This window comes from Vigna radiata, unplaced genomic scaffold (assembly GCF_000741045.1).
Source record: "Vigna radiata var. radiata cultivar VC1973A unplaced genomic scaffold, Vradiata_ver6 scaffold_431, whole genome shotgun sequence".
Lineage (NCBI taxonomy): Eukaryota > Viridiplantae > Streptophyta > Magnoliopsida > Fabales > Fabaceae > Vigna > Vigna radiata.
This window is the reverse complement of record NW_014541982.1, coordinates 106,688-123,131: the sequence shown is the minus strand read 5'-3', so window position 1 is coordinate 123,131 and position 16,444 is coordinate 106,688. Positions and strand designations below refer to the sequence as shown.

Sequence of the window (16,444 nt, the reverse complement as noted above, 5' to 3'; positions counted from 1 at the left end):
ATTTCATTTGTAAATAATTTCTTTTGTAAATAATAAAGTAAAAGATTTGGACATTTTAATAATAGCTGAAAAATATAACAAAAATTTGAAACAGATAAATGCAAAATATTTTTAACCAACTAAAATTAAGAAATTTATTTTACAGAAAATCGAAACGTGTATCTAAACCTAAGTATTATTTTCCTTTTTCTCATTTTTTTCACGTGTGGATAANTAACAGGAATTTCTAGCCATAAAAAATGTTTACCTTATCACCATGGCACCGTCGCGTAGCTTTATAAATGGGTTCTCTCATCTTCTCTTATTCACAAAACCTTAACTGAACAGAGAAGAGAAAAGCCTTGAGATTTGTTCTATAGCCAACCAAAGAAATGGCGAGTAAAATGCTTTTTCCTCTCTTCCTTCTTTCTGTCCTAACCTTCTACCCTCCTTCAATCACTGCTCAAATCACGGACGGGAGTGGTAACATCGTTGATAATGGTGGCCTATTTTATATATTGCCACGCATATTTTCGCAGGGCGGTGGAATTCGACGAATTAAAACTGGAAACGAAACTGGCAGTTTCTCAGTTGTGCAGTCTCCCCTTGAAGTGGATTTAGGGCTTCGATTGAGAATTTCATCCCCATTCCGTGTCACATTTATCCCTGAAGGCCCTGTGTCCATTAGCTTCGTAGATGATACTGTCGGTGACAACTCTCTTAAGTGGACCGCTGTTGAGGTTCTGGATGAAGGAACCTTCGTTAAAGTTGGCTACCAAAATTCAATCGCAGGTTACTTCGTTATTCAGAGAGGTTCCTCAGCCAATACCACCAAGCTTTCCTTCTGTATAATTGGCGGCAGCCTCTGCGGTAATGTTGCCATTGTTGAGGATGAAGCAGGGAACAGGCTTTTGGCCGTCAATCAGAAAAAAGCATACGAGTTTATTCTTACGCCAGTTCCACAGCCGCGTCTAAATGAACCACTATCCATGAAAACTGGTGCTTGATGCATCTACGGTATGCTTCGGATGTAATTAACTACTTCAAGAATAAATAAAACATCCAAAGCTTATGTCTTCTGATTTTTGCTGTGTTCATATTTCTATAATCACAAAATTTGTTTGAATTTTATCCGTTTCCCTCTTCAAAGTCATTGGTCTGAGTTATGTCCTTCGTTTCACAAAAAACCGTGTCTAAAAAACTATTTCAGGACTAAGGAAAGAAACAGGAAATATAATTAATAGAATACCANTTTTAATTTTTCATTTAAATACAACATTATTTATGGACTTTATAAACAAATAAGTACTACATGTTACTCTACTTAGGTTCAAATGTAAACGGTAAAAAAATTCAAATTTACTCAGTTAAATTTTCTCTCTAACATAGAAATTGAGAAGAAAAAAAATCGAACAGAATCTTCCCTTTTTTTCATTTGTTTTTGGCTTAATACCTTCCTTTGTCTTCGTATTTGTTTGAAAATCTCAGTTCGTTCCTCAAGTTTTGAACTGTCTCAATTGGGTCATAATTTTTGTAAAAATGCACAAATTTTACCCCAACCATTAACTCGGACGAAATTAGTGTTTCTATCTTTACTTAACTGTTATTCAGATAATACGAAAATATCACATTTCCATATTATCCAGTAAAATCTAAGTAAAGAGGGGTAGTTGTCAACACCCAATTTCGTCCAGGTAACTAGATAATAAAGCTAGTTTTTATTTTTTGACTTATTTTATTTTTATTTTTATTTTTATTTTTATTTTATTAATTTTTGGTTTTACTATTTGATTTAATTGAAAAAAAAAAGAAAAAAAGAGAAAAGGAAAAAAAGGTAAATGAATGAAAAAAATTAAAAGAAAAGAAAAAAAGAAGAAAAAAGAACTGAGATTTTCACACAAATACGAGGACCAAGGGAGGTATTAAGCCTTTGTTTTTTAAAATAAGATTATACTATTTTATTTCCACTTTTATATTACTAAAATTAATAAAAAGTATAATAAAATAAAATAAAAACAGTAAAAGTATAAATATATTGAAGGTATTTTTTAAAATAAAATAAAATAAATTGCACGCTCATACCAATCACTAAAAACAAAAGTGTACGGTACAATACCTCCAGCGGTCGGTTTCTAGACAACCGGTCAACAAGATAATAAGTCAAGCATCATGTCGGGCCATAATTGGGCCAACCCATTAATGGGCTGATAGCTCATCTACAAATTAAAAGGTATTTCACTAAAAATACCGAAAATCAGATAATGTGATATGGGGAATCAAATAATATCTAATTAGAGATATAAAGGGAGTTGTTTATGGGTAATCAAGTAAGTTAGTTTATATTTTATTCTATTTATATTCGGTTAATCTTATATCACTTCAAGGCCTATAAAAAGAGAACCAAGGACACCAAACGAGGTACGCTTACATTCATCACATTCTCCACTTTCATCATCAGCAATTCCTCAACCAAATTTTCCCACTCTGAGCATTGCCTTGCTGAGAGACGAGAACATCCTACTACAGACGCCTAACTTGAGCGTCGGAGTGCCTTTGCAGGTACCCCCGTCTCGGTCAAAGTCTGGAGCGCAACGGGTGGTTTGAGGAACGTGCGGCGGAATATTGAGAAAATCAGCGATCCAGTACCAGAAAGTAGCAGAACCTAGGTCAGTGTCTCGGTCCCAAAATTTACCCCGAAACATTTTGGCACCCACCGTGGGTGTCAACACCCAATTTCGTCCGGGTAACTAGATAATAAAGCTAGTTTTTATTTTTTGACTTATTTTATTTTTATTTTTATTTTCATTTTTATTTTTATTTTATTAATTTTTGGTTTTACTATTTGATTTAATTGAAAAAAAAGAAAAAAAGAGAAAAGGAAAAAAAGGTAAATGAATGAAAAAAATTAAAAGAAAAGAAAAAAAGAAGAAAAAAGAAAAAAAATAGAAAGAAAGGAGAGAAGAAAAACGTGGGTGCTGGAGTGGGGGAACAGGCGCGTGTGCTGATAGGGGAGACAACAAACAGAATTTTGTGGAAAAAAAAACGGTTACAGAGGAGATTGCAGAAGGGAGTGACGAAAAAAGGAGTGAGCAAAAAAAGTTTTTAGAGATTAACAGTTTTCAGCACAAGAAAAAAGAGAGGATAGCAGGATCATCTTGAATCATCAATCTCTAAGGGCATTGGATTTTGGTCTTCAGCTCTCCATCTTCAATCACAGCTCGAAAAAACTTGCTTCCTCAAGAGCAACTCTGCACATCATCAGGTAAACAATTCTTCGTGTTAACAGTCTTGTGTGTAATGTTGTATACTGGATATTATTTCTCTGCTTGCCATGGTGTCATTGAAAAATATCACATCATCATCGCCGGTCACTATGTTTTCTTTTGAACTTCATCACCATTATTCTCACATTCAGAGTTGGCTTTAGCTAGATTGCTCAGATTTTATTCCATTTTCTCTACTTGAAACTTCAGTGCTAAACACCACCAAGCAACAACACAAACATCTTCATTATCTCGACATTCTTTTCTCAACAGCACTGAACCCTCTTTCTCAAATTAACCCAAAACCACTAACAACCCAAAATTATCTGCACAAAAATTGTACTATATCGTCATCTCCACCGGAAGCATTATGTTCATCCCCTGGAACTCCACGGCTTTGTCCATTCCCTACTATCAACACAAAAAAAATCCACAATCTCATCCTCTACACTACAACACAGAAAAATTCTCTTTGTGACCAAACGCCCTTTACCTGCAAGAAAAAAAAACCAACCAAATATCCAAACGTGAACCATAGAAACAAGAACCACAACCCAAAGCAGGGACCGATTTCCAGCACCCACACACACAGAGCTAAACTCAGAAACAGTTTCCCTTTTATTATTCATTCTGCATTTTGGAGCACGGTCCGTTGTTGTTCCCAGCGATGCCATTAGAGATGGCGCGAACAGGGAGAGAAACTGGTTTTTATATGGTGGTGTGAGAAAATGAAGAAGATTAGTGGCGCGCTGATGGAGGAGATGGTGGAGTCGACGCGGCGGTCATGGAGGTTCGCGATTTGAGGTGGCGTTTCTGGTTCGCGAAAAGGAGATTCACGTGGTGGCTGCTATGGTTGAGTGACTAGGATTCACGGTGGCTTCGGTGGCCGGCGGAGAATGGCAATCGGTGTCACGGTGGCCGGCGAAAGGTGGCAGTCGGTGTTGCGGTGTCATTTGGTCGTTTGGCCGGCGGAAGTTGGAGGAGACGTCTTTTGAGAGGAGTCTGAGGATGGGTTTGGAGTTCTCTTCGAATGAGAACCTCCTAGAGGGTTTGGGGGTGGGAAAACCCTAGGGTTTCTGAAGAAAGATTGGGCTTGGGTTTTTGTTTTTTTTATTTTATTATTTTGTTTTCTTTTTTATGTTTCTTTAATTTTTATTATTCCCTACACCCCCGTTTTTGCTCTCATCACACCCTTCATTCCCTGTCTGGCAAACAATAAAGGAAGCCTTGGGCTGGGCTGGTGGATTGGCTTTTCTTCCTGGCAACGAGAAATCCGTATCTGCACCCCACTTTGTTTAAAAAATAAGGGATTGGACCAGAGTATGCTATCTCAGCTGCACCCCCTTTTTTTCGGCCATACACCCCTATGTTATTGGGCGGGCTTGTCCGAGTTATTTGAGATGCACCTCTGTTTTTATCTTTACACTCCTATGCTTATTGGGTAGTTCTTTTATTTTATTTTTATTATTTTTTTATTTTTTTTTTGTGTTTGATTGTTAATATTTACTACATGAAACCCCCTTTAAATGATTTCCCCACCCCCATACTTTGTGTAAAATAAATAAAAATTAATAAAATTAAAAAATATTATTTTAAAGGTTCTCAACACGTGTGTGATCGCACGCATCTTCCTCGTACTGAGACCTTTCTTCCTTTTATAAAATTACAAAAAATATTGTTTTAAAGGTTCTCAGCACGTGTGTGATCGCACGCATCGTCCTCGTGCTGGGACCTTTCTTCCTTTTACAAATTAAAAAAAATAATGTTTTAAAGGTTCTCAGCACGTGTGTGATCGCACGCATCGTCCTCGTGCTGGGACCTTTCTTCCTTTTATAAAATTTCAAAAAATAATTGTTTTAAAGGTTCTCAGCACGTGTGTGGTCGCACACATCGTCCTCGTGCTGGGACCTTTCTTCCTTTTACAAATTATAAAAAAAAATATATTGTTTTAAAGGTTCTCAGCGCGTGTGTGATCGCACGCATCATCCNTCCTCGTGCTGGGACCTTTCTTCCTTTTACAAATTATAAAAAAAAATATATTGTTTTAAAGGTTCTCAGCGCGTGTGTGATCGCACGCATCATCCTCGTGCTGGGACCTTTCTTCCTTTTACAAATTATAAAAAAAATATTGTTTTAAAGGTTCTCAGCACGTGTGTGATCGCACGCATCGTCCTCGTGCTGGGACCTTTCTTCCTTTTCTAAAATAAAAAAAAAATATTGTTTTAAAGGTTCTCAGCATGTGTGTGATCGCACACATCGTCCTCGTGCTGGGACCTTTCTTCCTTTTACAAATTACAAAAAAATATAAATAATGTTTTAAGGGTTCTCAGCACATGTGTGATCGCACACATCGTCCTCGTGCTGGGACCTTTCTTCCTTTTACAAATTAAAAAAATAATGTTTTAAAGGTTCTCAGCACGTGTGTGATCGCACGCATCGTCATCGTGCGGAGACCTTTCTTCCTTTTATAAAATTAAAAAATATGTTTTAAAGGTTTAAGCACGTGTGTGATCGCACGCATCGTCCTCGTGCTAAGAACCTTTTTCCTTTTTATATCAAAAAACAAAATACAAATTTCTCAAACAAATTTTCCAACCAACTTTACAAAGAACTACGTAACCCTGATTTCTCATTTTGAATGAGAATACGTAGGAGCAAGGTCAATCCTTGTCGGGCTCGAAAAACCAAAAAAATATTTTTGTTCTTTATATCGTTGTTCTTGGGATAGTTAAACATTTTGCAAACCACATTTTTATTCGCGCATTTAATTAAAGGTACTGCCTTTGGGCAGGCGTTGTAGGGTGCTAACACCTTCCCTACACGTAACCGACTTCCGAATCGAATCTCTGGTTTTCATAGACTAAGCCTTATCATTTTTATGGTTTTTTTCCATAGTTTTCCAGAATAAACTATGGTGGCGACTCNAAAACGTTTTTCAAATTATTTTCTCTTTGGATCGTCGTCCCGTCGCGATTCTGGTTGCGACAGATGGCGACTCCACTAGGGATTGCTAGAGAGTCGAGCCATTTAATTAGACGCGCGAATTCGATGTGGTTTTGCTTTGTGTTTTTCTTTCCCTTTTCTTATATATGTTTGATGTTTGGAATAACTGCATGTGAATTGTTGGATATTGAACCCTAGGGTAGAAAACATGCTTATATCTGCCTGGGAAGTTTTCTGGTTGTTTTGCAGGTGAGGGTTTGGGTGCATTGCATTCTCCCTTCACACACACACTTTATGCATCTATTGAGTGAGGCCCTATACCCGGGTCTGAGCGTAACTTAGAATTAGAGGAGTTGTGTAGCGGTGTCACTCTGGGATGTACTTCCTGTCTGGCTATCGTGAGAACTCCAGCTAGAGTCTGTTCTCTTCACTTGTGTCTCCTCATCTAGTTGATTACTCGACTGTTGTGGAGATGCTATGAAGGGGGCCATAGCTCTAGCTATTACAGCTCTAGCTCAGTACTATGATCCTCCATTGAAAAGTTTCACCTTTCAGGACTTCCAGCTGGCCCCAACTGTAGAAGAATTTGAGCATATTCTGGGCTTGCCATTAGAGGGTACCAAGCCATATCAACACTTGGAGCATCATGCCTCTGTTTCTACCCTTGCTGCTATAATGAAACTACAACCCAATGAATTGGAGAACCGGTTGATAACAAGACATCAAATGCGGGGGCTGACACAAGGATACCTTGAACAATATTTGCATGATCTGGGCGATAGGGAAGAATAGGAGACCTTCATGGATGTACTAGCCCTCGCTGTGTTTGGCATTGTTCTTTTTCCCAAGCTGGAGGACTTTGTAGATTACACTGCTATTGATGTCTTTGTGGCAAAAAAAACGAGATCAGAAAATCCCGTAACAACAATCCTCGCAGATGTGTATGGGACTATGAGTTTTTGCCATGAGAGAAAAGGGAAGAAGATTTTTTGTTGTTTGCCGGCATTATATGTGTGGATGACAGCACGGGTATTTAAGGGTGTAGTCGATGTTAGAAGTTCACCTGAGAATCTGTCGCATCAAGGAGGTAATGGGTGGGCTCTTTTCTTTGCCGATTTGAGAGAAGAAAACGTAAAATGGCGCCTTCCTTGGCTTGAGGCTAAACCATCTATCCAATATTGTGGCAATTTTCCTAACGTACCCCTCATAGGTGCTAGGTATTGTATTAACTACAATCCTGTTTTGGTAAAAAGACAGTTTGGATATCCTATGAAGGGAGCGCCTTCACCAGATTATCTCACAGCCTTCTTCATCTACTATGAGGACGGGCATTGTACTGAAATGTTGAGGAGAGTCAAAGGTGCCTGGGAAAATGTGGTACGAGCAGAGAAGGACCTGAGGAGTGGAGTGGTGGATAACAGGGTTAGCTATCATACCTGGATTCTAGAGAGGGTAAAAGAAGTCAAGTTGCCTTTCAAGCCCATCAATGATCAACCTATTAATGAAGGACCATCCCAAGTCCCAGAAAGTGAAGAGATGAAACAATTGAAGGCTGAGATGGAAAAATTGAAGGTGAAGAATGCTAGGTTGGAAAACGAATTACAGAGGGCGCGTAATGATCTTGTGGATATGAGGAATGATAATGAAGAAAAGTCACGGGCTTATGAAAACATTCTCAAAAGCCAGAAGGCTGAGAGGGATTATACATTTCGAGTGAAGCAGGATCTTGCGGCCGTGAGTAAGGAATTATCCATGAGGGTGAATGAGAAGAATGTAGCTTTAGATGAAGGCAGGCAGTGGAGACAGCTATATGAAGAAGCCAGGAGAGATAAAAGGGAAGCCCTAAAAAGACTAAGAGAAGCGCAGGTCCAAGTGCAAGAAGCGGGGCATCAAATGAAGGAGATGGCTACATCATTTGAGGCGGAGTTGAATCAGGAGCGCTGGAAGTTGGCAGAGGCTGAAAAAGAGTATCGAGCCATGTTAAAGCAAATGGAGGATTACATCGAGGAGCAGGGGGAGCGATGGAGATCGATGGAATTTAAAGAAAGGCATCAAGCCTTGATAAAACGAATGAAAGAGCACATCGCAGAGCAAGAAACGAATGTAAAGCATTGGAAGGAAAGCTTCTCGCAGTTGGCTGCTTTAGCAAATGGGGCAATTGAAGACATTCCCAGAATGGTGTCGAATGCTGAAGCAAGTACTCATTTTCATAACTCACCAGCGGAAATAGAATTGTTTATTAATCACTGTAAATGGTTGGTGGGAGAGATGAAATCTTTCATTGCCCGGGCGCGAGATTGATGTACATCAGAATTGCGTGTTTTGTTCCCTAGACGATGTAATGAATCAAATTTTCTTTAAATGAAAGATAAGGGATGTTTGTTTGGTATCGGCTTGTGTTAATTTCCCATCATTAGTGTCATCGTTATCCTGTGATTTCCACTTATCACTATCATGCATCATGTTTTCTTTTATTTTGCATTTTTCATCCTTATCTAATTTAACTTAATAAAAATAATCATCAGCACAAGTGAGAGAACAACGGCAAATTTTCCACGACATCCGTATAGGACCAGAGCTAACGCAAAAGTCATGGAGAATTGGGAGCAGTCGCATGAATCTATTAAGGCTGATGTCAACCAGTTGAAGGATCAGATGGCCCAAATTTTGGCAGCTCTTGAGACCCTGAAAACTACGGAAGGGTCTACGCCTGCGCAAGTTGAGGGAAGTGCTCAATATTACCCTCCGTTATTCAATGCTGGGAGCCAATCTGTTCCTTTCCCAATGTACGGATTACCCCTAGATTACACTCCACTCGTGGGAGAATACACAGAAGGGGAGCATGCTTCATTCTCTTTCCCTACCACTGCCAATGTACCGCCAATCGGTATTCAGGGACCTGTTGTAACGTCCGCACCCATGGTAGGTGAAGGAATGAATGCAAATACGTTTGATGGAATTCGAGTAACTCCGGTGCCTCATGTGATTACCGGAGAGGGCTTTTCTGCTAAGGCTGCACCACATACTTCGTTTCAAGGGGTAATCAGTAATGTCGACGGAGCAAAGGATAAACTGGAGAGCCTGGAGGCTAGATTGAGGGCTGTTGAGGGTTTTGAAAGTTATGGTTTCGGAGATGTCGCCAGATTGAGTTTGGTTCCTGGCGTAAAAATACCACATAAGTTCAAGGCGCCAGAGTTTGAGAAGTATAAAGGAAATACATGCCCTAAGAGTCATCTAACCATGTATTGCAGAAAGATGGCTGCGTATGCTTATGATGAGCAGCTGCTCATCCATGTTTTTCAAGATAGTTTGGCTGGAGTGGCGTTAAACTGGTATACTCATTTGGAGCCGACTCGAATTCGTTGTTGGGCGGATTTGGCTTATGCTTTTGTGAAACAGTACATATACAATACACATGTTGCGCCAGATTGTTTACAGCTGCAAAACATGTCGAAGAAGGAAAACGAAACTTTTAAGGAATATGCTCAGCGGTGGAGGGAATTGGCTGCACAAGTTGAGCCACCTCTGTATGATAGAGAAATGGTGGCGATGTTTGTAAATACACTCCAACCACCATTTTATGAACATATGGTGGGGAATGTATCTTCAAATTTTGCTGATATCATCGTGATAGGTGAACGAATTGAGATCGGGTTGAAAAATGGGAAGATTGCATATGGTTCGTCAGTGGTTGCAAACTCCAAAAAACCCAGTTTCAACCCAGGAAAAAGGAAAGAAGGAGATGTGCATGCGACATCTGCAACCCCTGTGTGGAGAGGTCAGGCTCCCACTCATAACTATCGACCATACTGGGGCCAACATCCACATGCAGCTAACGTGTCATTTGGCCATCAAACTAGGCCTCAACAACAGCCAGGGTACTATCAACCACAGTACATTCCGTCGAATAATTGGAGGGGAGGGCCAAACGTAAGTTCCAATATGAATGTGGGTCCAAATACTTATCCAAGAAGGAATCAGGAAAGAAATTATGTTAACTTTACCCCAATTCCTACAACTTATACGGAATTATTGCCTCAGCTTATCAAACAGGGTCTGGTTGTCATTTGTCCCCTGAAGCCTTTGCAGCCTCCGTACCCAAGAGGTTATGATGCAGATGCAAAATGTAGTTATCATGGAGGGGTCGTTGGTCATTCCACTGAGAGGTGTCTGGCTTTTAAGCATAAAGTGCATACTCTAATTGATTCTGGGTGGTTAAAGTTCCAAGAAGATAAGCCTAGTATCGAGGCCAATCCTTTATCCGGGCATGGAAGTGCTTCTACGAATGCTGTCGAAGTAAAAGAACATGAGTTGGTGAGAAATGTGAGAGAAGTCAGGAGCTCCAGGAGGTTTATTTTGGAGGCGTTGCTGAAAGTGGGTATATTGAAAGGCGATTATGATGGGGGTATGGCATGCGCCCTCCACCCAGATGTTGAGCACTCTATTGAGGAGTGTGTTGAGTTTGAAGAAATTCTGCAAGACCTGCTAGATCGTGGTCTGATGCAAGTATGCTACAAGAGTGAGGAAGAAGTATTTGCACAAACTAGTAATGAATCCGGCGTGACGTTACCAGAACCATTGGTGATTCGTTTCACTAGGACCACACCTATACCACCAATTCAAGGAAGGTCGCCCGTTGGTATTCGTGTACCAGCCCCTTTTCCTTACAAGAACGAAAAAGCTGTCCCATGGAGATATGGGACACATGCGTTAGACGAAGCACAAAGCGTTGATCTTGCCGTCAAAAACATATCAGGCATAGGTGGAATGATGAGGAGTGGTCGAATTTTCACATCACCAGAGTTGGCACGAGAAAGATTTAGTGATAAGGAAGCAACGATGGCCGCGAAGGCAAAAGAATTCTTAAAGGGGAAGGGTGCACAGACAGAGGAGGTCCCTGACAAGGAAGAGAAGAAAGAAGTGTCTGAAGAAGAAGCTTGTGAATTTTTAAAATTCATACAACAAAGTGAATATAAGGTGGTGGAACAGTTAAACCGTATGCCTGCTCGTATATCTTTGTTAGACTTGCTCATGCATTCTGCATCACACAGAAAGTTGTTAATGAAGATACTCAGTGAGGCTCACGTGGAGCAAGGAATTTCGTTGAATAAATTCGAGGGTATTGTTGGCAATATTGTTGCTAATAATTATCTCACCTTCACGGATGAAGAGATACCTGCTGAGGGAAGAGGGCATAACAAGGCTCTTCATGTCTCTGTGAAATGCCTGGATCATGTTATAGCGCGTGTCTTAGTGGACAATGGTTCCTCTTTGAATGTCATGCCGAAAGCAACCTTGGAAAAGCTACCTTGCGAAGGAATGCATATGAAGCCAAGTTCAATGATTGTGAGGGCGTTTGATGGTAGCAAAAGAGAAGTGATGGGAGAAGTGGAATTACCAGTGCAAGTTGGCCTATGTGTCTTTCAAATAACATTCTAGGTTATGGATATCCTGCCAGCTTATAGTTGTCTGTTGGGGCGCCCATGGATCCATTCGGCTGGAGTTGTGCCTTCTACACTACACCAGAAGTTGAAGTACGTGATGGGAGATAAGCTGGTGATAGTATCGGGAGAAGAGGATCTTCTTGTAGGTGGGCCGTCATCCCCGCGCTACATCGAGGCGGCTGAAGAAGCTCTCGAGACAGCCTTCCAATCGTTGGAGATTGTAGGAAATGCCTATGTGGAGCCATTTCCAGTAAATCCTCATCTATCATGTGCTTCCATTATGATGGCCAAGATTATGCTGAAAGAGGGACATATATATGGAGAAGGTTTGGGAAAATATCGGCAGGGGTGAGCATTCCCTCTAGAAATCGTTGAAAACAAGAACAGATATGGCTTGGGATACAAGCCTACCAAGGAGAACAGGAAAAGGATGATTGAAGAAAGAAAAGAACGCAGTATAGCTCGTGCAGAAAGACGAGAGCCCAGAGAGAGCAAAATCCACATTGGTGACATCAAGGAAAACTTCCGCAGTGCTGGATGGATCAACACTGGCCAGATAGCAGCCGTGGAGGATGAAGACAAGCCTCAAAGCTCGAGTTTTGTGTGGGCTTGCTCCCCTGATACTCAACTCAGCAATTGGGAAACACTGGATTTACCTGTGATGCTTAATGTGAATAAAATGTAATAGTTTTAATTAAGCCTATAGTTTCGCTTGGGGCTTTAGAACTGAGGTTTTGCGGATTGACTTTTTTACTTTTCACTCAGCATGATAATAAAGTTGCATTTCATCATCATTTGGCATTTTTCTTTGTTTTTCTTATTTATTTATACTCTTTCACAAATTTAAATGATGCAGATGTGACAATGATTGTTTTGAAAATAACGATATCAATGTTCCTAATTTTGATCACCCTATCGATAATACGGATGATGATTTCGAAGATGATGTGGAACCCCCTCCAGAATTGTTGAGATTAGTGGAACAAGAATCTAAGGAGATAAAACCCCATCAGGAGGAGATTGAAATACTCAACTTGGGAGAGAATGATGAGATAAAGGAAGTGAAAATTGGTACTAGTATGCAAACAGGAGTGAGAGAAAGATTGCGTGCCTTATTGAAGGAGTTTAAGGATGTGTTTGCGTGGTCTTATAATGACATGTCAGGTTTGGATACCGATATCGTGCAGCATAAGCTCCCACTCAAGCCAGAATGCCCTCCAGTCAAGCAAAAACTAAGAAGAATGAAGCCTGAAATGTCCCTAAAAATTAAAGAGGAGGTCCAAAAGCAATTNGACGCAGGATTTTTGGCTGTGGCAAGATACCCACAATGGGTAGCGAATGTTGTACCAGTGCCTAAGAAGGATGGAAAAGTTCGAATGTGTGTTGACTATCGTGATTTGAATCGTGCAAGTCCGAAGGATAATTTCCCCTTACCACACATCGATACTTTAGTTGATAATACGGCCAAGTTTTCGTTATTTTCATTCATGGATGGATTCTCAGGATATAATCAAATTAAAATGGCACCAGAAGATATGGAGAAGACGACCTTTATCACGTTATGGGGAACATTTTGTTATAAGGTGATGTCTTTCGGACTCAAGAATGTTGGAGCAACGTACCAAAGGGCAATGGTGGCACTCTTCCATGATATGATGCATAAGGAGATTGAAGTTTACGTGGATGACATGATTGCAAAGTCTGAGTCAGAAGAGGAGCATATTTTCAATCTAAGGAAATTATTTGAGAGACTGATGCACGTTTGGAGTAAAGTCTGGAAAATTGTTGGGCTTTATTGTCAGCCAAAGAGGAATAGAGGTTGATCCTGACAAAGTAAGGGCGATAACAGAAATGCCTGCGCCTAGAACAGAAAAGGAGGTTTGAGGTTTTCTGGGTAGATTGAACTACATTGCTAGGTTCATCTCCCAATTAACTGCTACTTGTGAACCAATGTTCAAGTTGTTACGGAAAAATCAGGCTGTAGTCTGGAATGAAGATTGTCAGCTGCTTTCGAAAAGGTCAAACAGTACCTGCAAGACCCTCCTGTATTGTGTCCACCTGTGCCAGGAAGACCGCTCATTTTGTATTTGACCGTATTGGATAATTCAATGGGTTGTGTATTGGGTCAGCATGATGAAGACGGGAAAAGAGAACATGCTATATATTACCTGAGCAAGAAATTCACAGATTACGAACAATGATATTCGTCGTTAGAACGAACTTGTTGTGCCTTGGCATGGGCTACTCATCGTTTAAGGCAATAATGTTGAGTCACTCTACTTGGTTGATATCTAAAATGGATCCTATCAAGTACATTTTCGAAAAGCCTGCTCTCACTGGAAGAATAGCTCGATGGCAACTATCAGAGTACGACATTGTATATGTTACTCAGAAATCTATCAAGGGTAGCGCTTTAGCGGAATATTTAGCCCATCAACCCATTAGTGATTATCAACAAATGCAACCTGAGTTTCCTGATGAAGATATCATGGCTTTATTTGCTGAGAACAAAGAGGTCAAAAATGAAAAAGCCTGGACGGTATTATTCGATGGAGCCTCGAATGTAATGAGGCATGGAATAGGAGCAGTGCTTATCTCTCCTATGAATCAATACATACCAATGACTGCAAGGTTGTGTTTTAATTTCACAAATAACATCGCAGAATATGAAGCCTGTGCTATGGGTATTCGAGCAACAATAGAGTCTAAAGCAAAAATTCTGGATTTATATGGAGATTCAGCTTTGGTCATCCATCAGTTGAAGGGAGAATGGGAGACTAGGGATACAAAATTAATTCCATACCAAGCTTACATCAGGGGATTAATTGAGTATTTCGATTCCATCACGTTTAATCATATACCGCGAGAAGATAATCAATTAGCATACGCGTTGGCTACTTTGTCATCAATGTTTGAAGTTGAACAAGATGCAGAGTTGCCAATGATTGAAATGAAGAGCCATGCGGAGCCAGCATATTGTCATTTTATCGAGGAGGAGGTAGATGGTAAACCTTGGTACTTTGATATCAAGCATTATCTTAAGACCCGAGAATATCCAGAGAAGGCATCCAAAAACGATAAAAGGGAGTTAAGGAGGTTGGCTGGTAGCTTCATCTTAAATGGGGATATTTTATATAAGAGAAATCATGACCTGGTCCTTCTCAGATGTGTGGACACAAAGGAAGCCGAACTGATACTAAAAGAAGTGCACGAGGGTACATTTGGCACGCACATGAATGGGCACTCAATGGCCAGGAAGATACTGAGAGCGGGGTATTTTTGGTTGACTATGGAAAATGATTGTTGTACACATGTGAGAAAGTGTGAGAAATGCCAGATGTACGCAGATAATATCAATGTGCCGCCCACAACCNTGAACGTNTTGTCTGCACCATGGCCTTTTTCGATGTNGGGAATAGATGTCATCGGNGCTATAGAGCCAAAGGCGTCAAATGGACACCGTTTCATATTAGTCGCAATCGACTACTTCACCAAGTGGGTTGAGGCTGCTTCTTATGCTAATGTGACTAGAAAGGTAGTGACCAAGTTCATAAAAAGGGAGTTGATTTGCAGATACGGGCTCCCTAACAGGATCATCACTGATAATGCCACTAACTTGAACAACCAGATGATGACAGAGTTGTGTGAGGAGTTCAAAATTCATCATCTTAATTCTTCTCCTTATCGTCCAAAGATAAATGGGGCAGTAGAGGCTGCTAACAAAAATATTAAGAAGATTGTGCAGAAGATGGTGGTCACATAAAAGGATTGGCATGAAATGCTTCCTTTTGCTTTACATGGTTATCGCACTTCGGTACGAACGTCGACTGGGGCAACACCTTTCTCGCTTGTGTATGGAATGGAGGCAGTACTTCCATTTGAATTGGAAATTCTGTCTTTACGAGTTTTAATGGAAACTCAATTAGAAGAGGTTGAGTGGGTTCAAGCTCGTTTCGACCAGCTCAATCTTATCGATGAAAAAAGATTAACAGTAGTATGCCATGGACAATTGTACCAGAGAAGAATGAAGAAGGCATTTGACAAAAGGGTACGTCTAAGAGAATTTCATGAAGGCGAGCTGGTGTTGAAGAAGATTCTACCTATACAAAAGGATCATAGGGGCAAATCGACTCCAAATTATGAAGGGCCATTTGTAGTGAAGAAAGCATTTTCTGGTGGGGCACTAATTCTCACAAGAATGGATGGAGAGGAGTTACCATTGCCAGTTAATTCTGATGCAGTAAAAAAGTTTTACGCATGATGATTCCGTGATAGTGGTTGCCATTAAGGGGATGTTGATATTATCTTTACAGCTTATTGTACTCTGTGTTTCTTCACTGAATAAAGTCCACATGATTTCATTCATATTTTGGTTGTTTGCATTCCATCTGAAATATTGCATGTCACTCTGAGCTGTTAAGTAAATAAGGAAAAAGGAAAATGAAAATAAGTAAACGCGTGTTGATAAAAGCATCACAGGTATATCCGGTTGGCGAACTCGGTCTTGGAGGATGTCGTGAAAAAAAAAAACGTAAAAAGAAGTGAAAAAGAAAGTCACATGTTGAGTTTGTTGTTAATAAAGTTGGCGAGGGCATAGTATTTTCAAAATGAAAAAAAGAAAAAAGAAAATTTTGTTGGTGAGTCCTTTCCTGATTCAAGGTTTTGGGGGGTAACCGGTGTTCTTTTCTTGATAAAGCATATGCATTCACATTACTTGAATCCTAATCTTTTCGTTTCCCTTAAGACAAAGGATTGCCATACGTGTAATATTGGGGCATTTTTCATCATGTTACATATCACCAATAATCCATTGAT

At 40.1% G+C, this 16,444-nt stretch overlaps 1 protein-coding gene and 1 pseudogene across 1 annotated transcript; both read left to right on the top strand.

The window, feature by feature from the left end:
• The first annotated feature begins 298 nt into the window (after positions 1 to 298).
• LOC106778722 (trypsin inhibitor DE-3-like) lies at positions 299 to 1,063 on the top strand. The gene has a single exon (XM_014666710.2). It carries the CDS (start codon positions 372 to 374, stop codon positions 984 to 986), a length of 615 nt encoding a protein of 204 aa, XP_014522196.1. The 5' UTR covers positions 299 to 371; the 3' UTR covers positions 987 to 1,063.
• Positions 1,064 to 8,777: 7,714 nt separating this feature from the next.
• LOC106778721 lies at positions 8,778 to 15,938 on the top strand (annotated as a pseudogene).
• Positions 15,939 to 16,444: the final 506 nt, after the last annotated feature.

What these genes read in the sequence shown, in the direction of transcription:
- LOC106778722 (XM_014666710.2), top strand. Translation starts at nt 372, where the DNA reads ATGGCGAGTAAAATGCTTTTTCCTCTCTTCCTTCTTTCTGTCCTAACC.